Source organism: Bactrocera oleae, chromosome 3 (genome assembly GCF_042242935.1).
Source record: "Bactrocera oleae isolate idBacOlea1 chromosome 3, idBacOlea1, whole genome shotgun sequence".
Lineage (NCBI taxonomy): Eukaryota > Metazoa > Arthropoda > Insecta > Diptera > Tephritidae > Bactrocera > Bactrocera oleae.
The window spans coordinates 63,410,022-63,422,014 of NC_091537.1; the positions used below are offsets into that span (position 1 = coordinate 63,410,022).

General features: G+C 35.7%; 1 protein-coding gene across 6 annotated transcripts in view; it reads left to right on the top strand.

Moving 5' to 3' along the window:
* The window catches only part of Kr-h1 (Kruppel homolog 1), a 34,495-nt gene extending 27,487 nt beyond the window's left edge, over positions 1 to 7,008 (top strand). For all 6 annotated transcript variants that reach the window (XM_070106733.1, XM_036373946.2, XM_036373947.2 and 3 more), the window contains 3 exons: positions 2,216 to 2,883; positions 2,967 to 4,561; positions 4,946 to 7,008. In XM_070106733.1, coding sequence (XP_069962834.1) covers positions 2,230 to 2,883; positions 2,967 to 4,561; positions 4,946 to 5,315 — 2,619 coding nt within the window. In that variant the 5' untranslated portion in view covers positions 2,216 to 2,229 and the 3' untranslated portion in view covers positions 5,316 to 7,008. The remainder of the gene's footprint in view (positions 1 to 2,215; positions 2,884 to 2,966; positions 4,562 to 4,945) is intronic.
* Positions 7,009 to 11,993: the final 4,985 nt, after the last annotated feature.

Genomic DNA, 11,993 nt, shown 5'->3' on the forward strand with positions numbered 1-11,993 from the left:
GGCACTCGGTAGTGGGTTGAGAGAGGGTGATTTCGTATGCCCTCACAGCTCTAAAGGGTGGCTTTTCCGATTGCTTCAATCGGCACATTTTCCAACCTCACCATCGTTGACTATCGTACACATGCAAATATACACACATACATACTTGTACATATGTAGGTTATTGAATTTGCACTTTGTTATTGCTGTAGTTTGCCATGGTGTTGTAAACCATGGTTTCATTTGGGTAGTGTTGATGGTGGCAGTGGCGTTGTGGCATAAACTAATACAAGCGTACATGTTTGTATAAATTAACGACGACAGGGTGGATATGAAAGCAAAGGCTGATATACTTGTACATATGTACATTTAACACATGTGAGTGAACCAAGGCTAGTGCTCACCGTGTTCGCTGCCTTGCGCATGCCTGTAGTTCTCAAATAGTTGATTACTTTCTTCATTATATTGCGCCGGTGCAAGCCAAATACTTATGTACATAAATTCCATGCCCAGTGCATACAGTTGCAAAATAGGCAAAACATTTAAACGTCTAGTGGGATTATTGAGCAACTTCACTGGGGTCATACAAAAATCGTTAGAAAATAACACTAAAATGTATGTGTACAAGTCTGATATTTCAGGGTATGCTATGCATTTGAAAATGAAAAAAGCCGTACATACCAGCATACTAAGATATCGGACTTTTTACGCACAGAATAACTAAATTAAAATGCTTTGCAATCCACATCATATCTTTATATTACTTAGGCATTGTTCCTACTACTAATACAAATGCTTCCTTTGGAAATTTAGCATAAATCAAATAAATTAATCAATTAATTCCTTATAAGAAGTAAGGAAGAGCTTAGTTCGAGTGCAATCGAACTTTTTATACTCTCGTAATTTGTGAGTGTCAGAGGCACTGATCAAATTATGTTTAGAATTTACTTTGTAAGAACTTCACAGCTAAGCGTAAAATGAAATTATAAAATGAGTTTCGATATATGGATACTTGTAAGTAGATAGATCAAAATATATATATGTATTTCAGCAGTTAAGATAAGAATTGCATACATATGTAGACACATTAGTGCAACGAGCTTGTTTGAACTTTTGTGTTTCCAATGGAATCACGGCTACGAAATCGTTGAAAATGTTGCAGAAATGTTCTGAGGAGTCTACTTTATCACCAACACAAATATTTGAAGGCAGAAAGCATTCAGTGAAGGTCGTGAAGTCATCGAAAACTTGCCTTCTCCGAATTGTCCGTCCGTTACTGACGATAACTTCGAAAAATTTAAAAAGCATGTTAACATCAGAGAGCTAACAGTGGATCTCAACATTTGTTATGGATCGACTCGACACATTTGGTTAATGTTATGGGTACGAAGCGTGACAATGCTAGACTTGAACCAAAAGGCTTGGCTCTTTTGCAAAAACGACATCGAGTAGAGGTCGAAAAAGAAATGCTTAACAACGTAGCTGAGGACACTACATTCATCAAACTCATAATCACAAGTGACGAGACGTGGGTTTATGAATATAATGCCGAAAATGTCCAACAATCTAGTGACTGGCGCTCGAAAAAATTTGCTGAATGCACAGAAGCCCAACCGAGCCGAAGTTTCAAGATCAAGAGTATGAGTTGCCGGGTATAAAACAGCCAGTATTATCTTTATGAGAATGACCGTTGTATGGGGTATGAGTTGTTAATATCGCGCCTATTTTCTTACGAATTATGAAATGCTAAAAAGTTTTTGGTTGATATACCTTTAGCGATTGGTGAGTATATTTAACCTATTAGAACGTGAGGTCACGCACACTTTTTAAAGTTTTTCAAAAAGCAGAAACTCTTAGTTTGAAAGGCTCAGATACAAGATACATACATGTAAATCTTGGTACTCGGTTATGATAATAAAACGATAAAATTCAAAGTTAGAATAGGTTAAGAAGATAATTGTAAAGCATGCTTGTTGGCTCAGTAATTTTCATTTTTCTAAACGGAATTATTTTTACTACAAAAGTTAGTATGGGGAAATTTTACCACACCTGATCCTCACTTTTTTTATCAAGGTACAAATATACAAGCCCGAAACTTTTCTGAAATTTGGACATCTTTTTCCATTTGATCTATTCGGTCAACACTGTTGTACTCTACATATATGCTAATATTTAAAATGATCCGTTAATATATTTTCGACATTTACTTATACTTGCGTTTGCTCTTCTCTTGCAGAGACACCAAATAAAATGGTTTATCATCAATCTTCACCACTGGTTATTAAGACAGAGAAGCTTAATCAAGCCCAATTCTGCACCCCGCTACAGACAACAACAGAATTAACTTCCAATACAACAACAAGAATCTTAGAAGCACATCAATTGCAACAAGGCGCTCCGTTTTTATACAGCAACAACAGCAATATTACAATAATGCAGCAACAACAGCAATTAGCATCAACATCATTACCTCATACAAGTATTATACCCATCAATGTGACACATATAACTGCAGAGAATAAAATTTCACCTGGCAATATCAAAGCAGAGCCGAATATCGACATATATGGAACTGCGATATCTGGCAGAACAATAAATGCCACAGCTACGACGTTGTCACGAAATGGCGGAGGCACCGTAAACCGCAAACAAACTGTAAATAAGCCTAAATTTAAATGCGAGCAATGTGGAATGACCTTCGGTAGTAAGTCAGCCCATACCTCACACACCAAATCGCATGCGAAGAGCACAGACTTAGTTGGTGCTTCCACAGCAGAGTCTACCAGACGGGTCGAAATCAACGAAGCTATTACACCAGCGGGTATACCAAAAATGCCAAATATGACAGGTGATCCATATCAGTGTAATGTTTGTCAAAAAACATTTGCGGTGCCTGCTAGGCTGGTAAGTTCAGTTCAATTAAAAGTTTGATTTTTTATTTCAGCTAACATACGAGTATATATGTACTTATTTCTACAACACTTTAGATCCGTCATTATCGGACGCACACCGGCGAACGTCCCTTCGAATGTGAGTTCTGTCATAAACTGTTCAGTGTGAAGGAGAATCTACAAGTCCATCGTCGCATACACACCAAAGAGCGACCGTATAAGTGTGATGTCTGCGACCGAGCTTTCGAACATTCGGGTAAATTGCATCGCCACATGCGCATACACACCGGCGAGCGGCCGCATAAATGCTCTGTCTGCGAGAAAACATTTATACAGTCTGGGCAACTGGTCATACATATGCGTACGCATACGGGCGAGAAACCATATAAATGTCCCGTTGCAGGTTGCGGTAAGGGCTTTACTTGCTCCAAACAACTGAAAGTGCATTCACGTACTCACACGGGTGAAAAACCTTATCATTGCGATATATGTTACCGCGATTTTGGTTACAATCATGTGCTCAAACTACATCGCGTACAGCACTATGGATCCAAATGCTATAAATGTACAATTTGCGACAGGACTTTTGGGAGCAAAAAAGAGATGGAAGCGCATATTAAAGGTCATGCCAAAGAGTTACCAGATAATGAGGATGGAGTTATAGCTGGTGCAGTGGTTGCCGACAACACCAGCAACTCAGCATCCAGCAGTTCGAGTGGCGAAGCGTCATCTGCACCAGCTTCACCTTCACCAACGCCTGCTTCACCTTCATCAGCTACTCCTTCCGATGTGGCGCCTTCTAAACCGCGCAAAACAAAGCGTAGTCGCGTTCAATCCATAAAAAAACTCACTTCTAACAAACCATCGCCAAATTCGCCACGATCCACAATATCACCAAGCTCATCGCTTGCATCTACATCTCGTCTTTCTGATGGTGTGCCTGAATCTATGCCCACATCGCCACAAACACAACAAGTACTGGAAATCGACCATCAGAGCCGCGACAGTGGAGTAGCTAGTGCCAGCAATAATCGTCAATTATCCATCTCCTTAGCCGCTATGAATTCGACTGACAACAATGCACAACACACATTTACTTATTTAATTGAAGATCTACCAACAGATCTAAGCAAACAACATCCACAAACAGAGTTACATCAATTAGCAACTACGAAAGTTTATCCAAATCAAACACAAAATTCATTAAACTATCATCAGCAAACAGTTCCACCAACTTACAGTTATCACCAGCTACAGCAACAACGCATTGATTTCGATCAGTCTGAACTCGAACCACCGACTATCAATCCAGCATTACTTGAAGCTGCATCTATTGTGAGGCGACGTGACATGTTAGATTCTCCACGTGACGAGGAAGTTACGTTTGCGGGAATACAGTTTAAGCAGACACGACACCATGAATACCAAAACCAATTCCAACTACAACATAGAAGCCATGATTATCAATATCAGGAGCAAATGAATGAACCCGTTTACGATATTGAGCGCTCTAGTTTAATGGCGTCTCCCATGCCAACGTCATCGTTTGCATCACAGGACCTTTCCATTAGTCATGATTTGTCGCAATACGATGATACACGTGAGGCGAACGAGTTGATTGAGCATTACAAACGAGGCGAGCTTGCCCGACATGGTCTGCACAAGGGGTACGCCCCAGTGCCTAAGTATGAGTAAGTACTAACCAGCAACAGTTAGAAATATCAGCATATTAAAAATCATCATCATAAGCTTTTCTTGCCCTTCTCTACATGAGAAATTGTTTTGGATTCAGTCAAGTTTTGGATTGCCGAGTTCATCCGCTCATAGTTTTCTATAAAACAATTTTTTTCTCCTGAACAATTTGTTTTATAAGTCCCATCTCATATGGTGGATTATTTATTTATGCATGGTTACTTTTTGATATGTTTTTTAACTCACGATAGGAGTTACCTATATGGTAGCGTCAAGCTGTCGGTATTAAATTATACTTGTTTCATGAGCAATACATTGTTCGATTACTTACACTTATGTCTAAAGACCAAACTCAAAGTAAATTTTTCGTTTTCTTTTGATAGGCCTTCGCTACTCAACAATGAGATTGTGCGTCAAGTGGAAGCTGCAATAGCGCCATTACGTTCCTCCACCGAATCGCCAGAACGTTCATCATCACCCGAGAGCGACTCCATGATGATGGCCGATCGTGATATAATGACACTACCGTTGCGCAAACGTAAACTTTACATGCACGAAGGATCACCAATCGGAGCGACGGCTCTAAATGTGCCCACACGTGAAATGGAGAAGACACTTGGCCACATCGGTCTGACCTCGAGCAGTGTTGAAGCAAGTCATGTTACCATCGACGCGGTTGGCAATGCTAACCATGAAACCGATGCAAAGGTGATGCGAATGAGTTCAGTTATACAATTCGCCAAAGCCTCATAACTTCAAATAATCGCAAGTGACTTCAAATGATCACGCAAAAAAGAACTGTTTCATTTGAGATAACAATTAAAGACTGTTAAGCAAATTTTGTATTTACATAATGTAGCAGAAATAATAAGTGGAATAAGCTGCGCTATATCATAAGTGATCCGTGCGCATCGGACCTTCATAAACACACACTGGTATATGCATTCATACAGCCACGTCTATATACCTATATGTATGTAAGTGTTAATATTATATTTAGTTCGGAATATTTGTTAGCATTGATTTTGCCAAAAGTATTATTTTAGGTACTGAAATATTAGTTACAACATTGAACTGTGTGTGTGAATATGCCAACACATATTTGCATACAAACTACAATGTATTTCGAAGTAATTTTTAACTAGAGATAAGGCCTACAAATTCTTTATAAGAACGAGATCACGATTGAACGGTAGCAACATTATAATTATTATCATAGTCAATAAATATTTAGTTTAATTTATGTTAAAATTTAAGAATATTTAAATTATAGTTTATACAACTACATATAATTTTAAAATTATTTTATGGCAATCATAATGTTATTATTTTCCTTTAGCTAGCTTTCATTTAAATAACACAGCTTCGTTTTTGGCGATGATTTAATGGCATAGGCCGTTCAGTTACATACATTTCTACGAAATTACTTAGTTCTTTATTCCTTGACTTGTGTTTCTAGTTCTGTTTTCAACTCACTTCACTACTCTACTCGCCTTGCTTGAGCTCTGCAAGAGAGAATCTCTTTATTTCTCCAGCTATTTTTTGTTATGCCAGTTTTTTGTTCGTTCCGTCACAATACATGTTTTGTCGCATCGAAGATGGCTATAATGAAATAATGCATCGGCTTTTTTAAAAGTAAATGAGCTCAAAAGAAACTTTATTTACATGCATATAAGGTATTATATTTGTTGTTCCGACTTATCCTAAATAAGTATACATCCCAATGAAATAAACTATAATACCAGAAAGAAATAACTTCAGTCGTCATGAAGAATGAATATTAAATTATATAATTTTAAATATGCATTAAATTCTCATCAATGCAATATCTTTTGCAAGGAACAATTATTCATAGTTTACATTTTATTATTTTAACAAGGTACGTTTTTAAGTCGATAAGTGGTATATTATACAAAAATATTAGGTAAAAATTTTCTATTCATTAATTTAAATAAATAATTGTCAAATCCACAAATTAATAAAAAATATTGGTTGGGAAATGGAAAATACATATGTATGTAATGCAGCATATTTGAAAGTAAATTGGCTTAAGTCAAAATAATTATGTACTTGTAATACATGAAGTAATAAGAAAAATATACAAAAACCTAATTCGCTCGAAATAAAGGAAGACTATTGGCAGATTTATGCATATATTTACAAACACTCCTACTACTTTTTTAACGCAAGAAAGTTATATAAATTTTTTAAATACAAACAAAGATATTTCGTAAAGAAGTATTCGTAGAAATGCTAAAAATTACAAATGTATATCTAGCAATAAAAAGGTATCTAAAACACCGGAAACTTTTTACAAGAACTTTTTATATGTGTTTACATTTCAAGCCTTTCAAGCCACATAATCATCTACATACATTCATACATATGTACATACATATTGTAACAATAATCTATAAATATATTGAAATAAAAAACTTGAAACATATGTATTGATTATGATTTTCTTATTTACGGCTTTTTCACAATATCGATTGTTACATTGAAAAGTATTTCTAATGAAAATGTGTTTCTTTTAACTAAAATTTGAAATATCATTTTGTATTCTCCCATTCTTCTTCATCTTTTTTATTTAGATGGAGATCAGATTTTAAGCCAACTGGAAACTTCTAAACTTGTTTCATATTTCATCAAGTTATTTATTGCCTTCGCATTCTTATTTTGGGTATATAAAACTGACATATAAAAGTGTTCTGTAGGCTTCGAATGCATATATCCTCAGGATGTTGAGACTAGCTGAATTCTGGGAGACTGCCTGACTGTCTGTCCTGTCTGTACTGTCTATAAAGATTATATTGACAACTATTAATAATAAGATAACTCACTAAATACATACGTCAGAAGCATTAAAGTTCATATCCTCCTATATTCTCGAAAAATTTCAACCACATTTAGTGCATAACATCATGTTTAGTGCATAATCTCATGTATGCCTAAAATGAATCAAATTGGGTCTGTACTTCCACTTGCCCTCCATATACCTAATATAAAAGTTTCGATTAACTTTATACCATATGCATCATTTAATCTGTGTGGTATATTAATAAAAGTCAGAGAGAATATTTTTATATCCGATATTGGTTAATATGTGTGCTATTTTAATAATATTATGTAAACAAATTTTCTGAAAAATAATATGGTTTTACGCTGAATATGAACGAAATCGGTCTAGACTTTGGCCTAAACCTCATATGCTAAATATAATGATCTCCGATTCTTTGGTTGACTTTGTCCTCATATACCCATAAAAAATAGAATAAGCCCATTTGGTTGAGTTTCTATCGCTTACTCGTCTGTATATCTCATTTGTGTTAATTTGAATGTAAATATCCCACACACGAAGCAAAATATAGTAATGAAAGTACATGAGTCAATGACCTGTATTATACTTGTAAGTTAAAAAGTTACCAAATACCAATATCACCTTGACCCGGACTAACCAAAAAAAAATTTTACGGATTTTAATAAAAATTTTTATTATCGCCTTCATTACTAGTACCGATACGTTTGGTGAATGTAGGGTTTTCAGTTTTTTTGTCAAGCATCTCTTTTGCGATCTCTACTCTGCCAACACGACGATTTTCAGGCACTGCTTCTTTAACTTTTTCGATGTTCGACCAGAGGTGGATGGACGACTCGCAGGATTCAAGTTTTTTATGGCTTCACAACGTTCACTAAATGCTTTGGGTCACTTAAATACTTGTGTTTGTGATTAAGTAGACTCCTTAAAATACTTCTAAAACATTATCGACGATTCCGTAGTCGTAATTACACTGACAAATTTTCAACAATTGTTCAATTTTTCTTTAAGAAGCTAAAAATCGCCAGACAAACTGTTCGCGTCGTAAACAAAGAGCTGCCAAAACACATTATTGGACATAGATCAAACTTTACACGAACACAAAAAAGGCTGTATCAATCTAGGGAAAACATATTTATCGATTCCGTTTGCGCGCGCATTTTAAATGGAGTAATCCGAGTCAAATTTGATCAGATGACCTGACTGTAATCCATTTACGGTTTCGTCATATAATGAGTGTTGAGTTCTTACGCAACATTTTTATAATCTCGAAACATTGTATAGTGTAATAGTTTTATTCATCTAACGTTTGTTTTGACACCGAAAACTAATCAAGATAGATACATAATTAGATATAGTATACAAGAGTATATAAATTATCAGGATCACGGGGAGAGACATCGATGGTTTGAAAATTTTTAAAAAGTAGGAGTGGCACCGCTCCCTAATAAGCTTAAAGCATATATCTCACAAACCCCTAACGCTAAATCGACCAAACTTGCTAGAAACAAGACTTTCCAGCTCCTCCTCACATACTGTGAAAATGGGCACAATCAAATGATAACCACTCCCACCCTGATAAAACGGCTATATTAAAAACTATTAAATGTGCTATAACTGACTTAATAACTACTTTCGAAGATGGTACATAAATGCTCCATAGAACTAGTTGTAGAAATCGGTCAGGGGCCGTATTACCGCCCCTTTATAAATGAAATTCCATATCTCAGGAATAACAATACCATTATCAACCAATTGTAGTGTGTACCATTGTTCCAACATTCGTTCTTTCACGCTGTAAAAATGGGTGAATTTAATAAACCCATATATAAAAATTTTAAATATAATATGAATCTTTCACAATACAGTATGTAAATCATGCACCAATGAAGATATCACGATAAAATTTTGCCCAGATTCCAAATTTGTAGACTTCAATGCTTATGTCTGAATTTATAGGGAAACTATCGGTCAATTTATACTGGAATTGAAATTCAGAGGTAATATATTCCTAATAATAATGTTCCCTTGTATCGAAAATGGTTAAATAGTTCCACTAACCTAATATTAACATTTTCGAACGTCCGATTAACTTTATACTACATACATCAGTCAATAAGTAAGTTATCTTAATGAAATTAGAATCTCTTCTGTCTTTGTACCGCAATGGTTATGATCGTGTCCATATATTTAATTTTATTAAGATAACTAACATATTTGCCGATATATGCGGTATAAAGTCAGCCGGAAGTTCGAAAATCATTCTATTAAGTGTATGGGTACTAAGGAAAATATTAACCGATTTCACCCATTTTTGACATACAGGCATAATTTTATAAGAATAGGATTCCATCCGAATCGCAATTTTATATCTCACACATTGACCGATATTTTCAGTAAAAAGTCAGTCATAGGCACGGAGGTCCACATCTGCGGTATCAGGGGGCTTATGGCCTGATTTTAATAATTTTTAGACCTGGCAAGGCATATTTTAATGTTACTATGTGCGCAAAGTTTTATTTCGATTTATTCATTGGTCCTGGAAAGTAAAAGAATCTGATGGAATTCAAAGTTATGTTATATGGTTAATAGGAGAGGTTGTAGTAGATAAGGAATATCAAGATAAAGTTATGTACTCAGTTCGGTCCAGGAGGTTCCGAGCAATGAGTTTTTATCTTAATGTGGGCGTGGCTACACTCAACCTTCAATTTGGACACCGGCTCTTATAAAGCCCTTTCGTACCAACCCGGAAGTAAAATTTAATTTCTCTGACGCAATTAGTTATTGGTTTATCGCACTTTAGGTAGTTATCATCCGATTTCCCCCATTTTCACACTATCGTAATGGGGGGCTAAAAAAGAGGCTGAATGATTTGAGAGATTTATACAGTAAACTTATTAGGGGCGGAGCCACGCCCACTTTTTAAAGATTTGTAAACTACAGGTGTCACTCCTTAATGCGGTTTGATGTACCAAATTACAGTTTTGTTTATTAATTTGGGGCAGTTTATAGGTTTTCGATTAATGGTGTTTTATGAGCGATACAATACCGATCTTCCTACGGTGCCAAGGATTATGTGTAAATAGTTTCATCATGATACTTTATTTTTACTTAAGTTACAGCTTGCACGGACGGATGTACGGACGAACGGAACGGCAGTCACCCGGATTTCAACTCATATCGTCATCCTAATAATTTATATGTATATACGAGTACATAACTCTACTCGATGTGTTTTGGGGGATACAAGCAACCGTTAGGTGAACCAAACTATAACACTCTGTAGCAACATGTTGCAAGAATATAAAATGGTTAACGTATAACCGTGACTTACAGTGCGTTTCAAAACTACTGAAATTCGGATGTGTGTCTGTCCGTCCGTCCGTATAAGCTGTAATTTGAGTAAAGATTGAGATATCATAATGAAACACTTTTTACACGTGTTCGTTCGTGGCAGGAATAGAGCATGAGCCGCACAACCCGACTATTAAAATTCAAAAGGAATGACATAAGAACTCTGATAGGAGTATTAACAGGTAACTGTCTAATTGGAAGATAAGTATGTCAGCAGGCTATGTGTACCTTGCAACGATTATTGTAGAAGCAGTCAGGAGAGAGAAGAGAAGACTGTAAAACAGCTTCTTTGCGCATGTAAGGCTCTATACAGGAAAAGAATCGTAACTATCGGTTGAGGGTTCCTTGACGACGTAGCAGAAGTTGCTAATTAAAAACTATATATACTGATGAACTTTATCATAAGCGCAGGTTGGTTCAGAGAGGGGACAATAGAGTGAGGGAACATGGGACCCAGTGGTATCACAATGGGTCTCCTATAGGCCTAGGTGCCTACGCCTTTTTATTTTATCTTCGAATTTGTAATTTAAATTTATTTTTCATGAAATGGATACTAGTTTTTCGAATGTGTCATCAACTTTTCCCCAGATATTAATGCTTTCAGACCACCACAAGATTTTAATGGCATTAACTCGTCAAGCAAACATGATATACTTGTATCTTAGTATTTTTTCTTCATAAATCAATAAAAAATGTGTACTACCGTGACAACCTTTGCGATACAGAAGAACATTCTTAAAAAAAATTAATTGGATTGTTCTAATTCTTCTTGTATGATTGATTTGGATGATGACAATTTTTTAATTAATTAATAAAGATATTCCGTATAACCATTTAAAAGATATATTTAGAAATTCATCACACACTTTTCCCTGACTTACAAGTTCCATACCACATATAAGCAACTGAAAGATACGTTCAAGTACCATATACCTAAATCAGTGAAAGTCGGCGCGTGCCAGAAAGGAATCGTGAGTGTTATGGCTTTGACTGATGTTAGTCGAAACAACTTAAGAAGGGCTGAATTCGGGTGTTAACGAACATTTTATACTCTTGCAACTTACAAAGGTAAGAATCGCTAGAAAAAGGTTGGCAAAACTTTATTTTAAAAAATGTTGCGAGAGAATTTAACATTCATTGTTCGACGAAGTCGTGAATGGATTATAATTTTAAGGAAAGCTTGGCCTTTCAATTTCTATAAAATGTCACATATTTTGACCAACCTTAAAGGTTCAAAGTCAAGTGAAAGTCGGAAATTA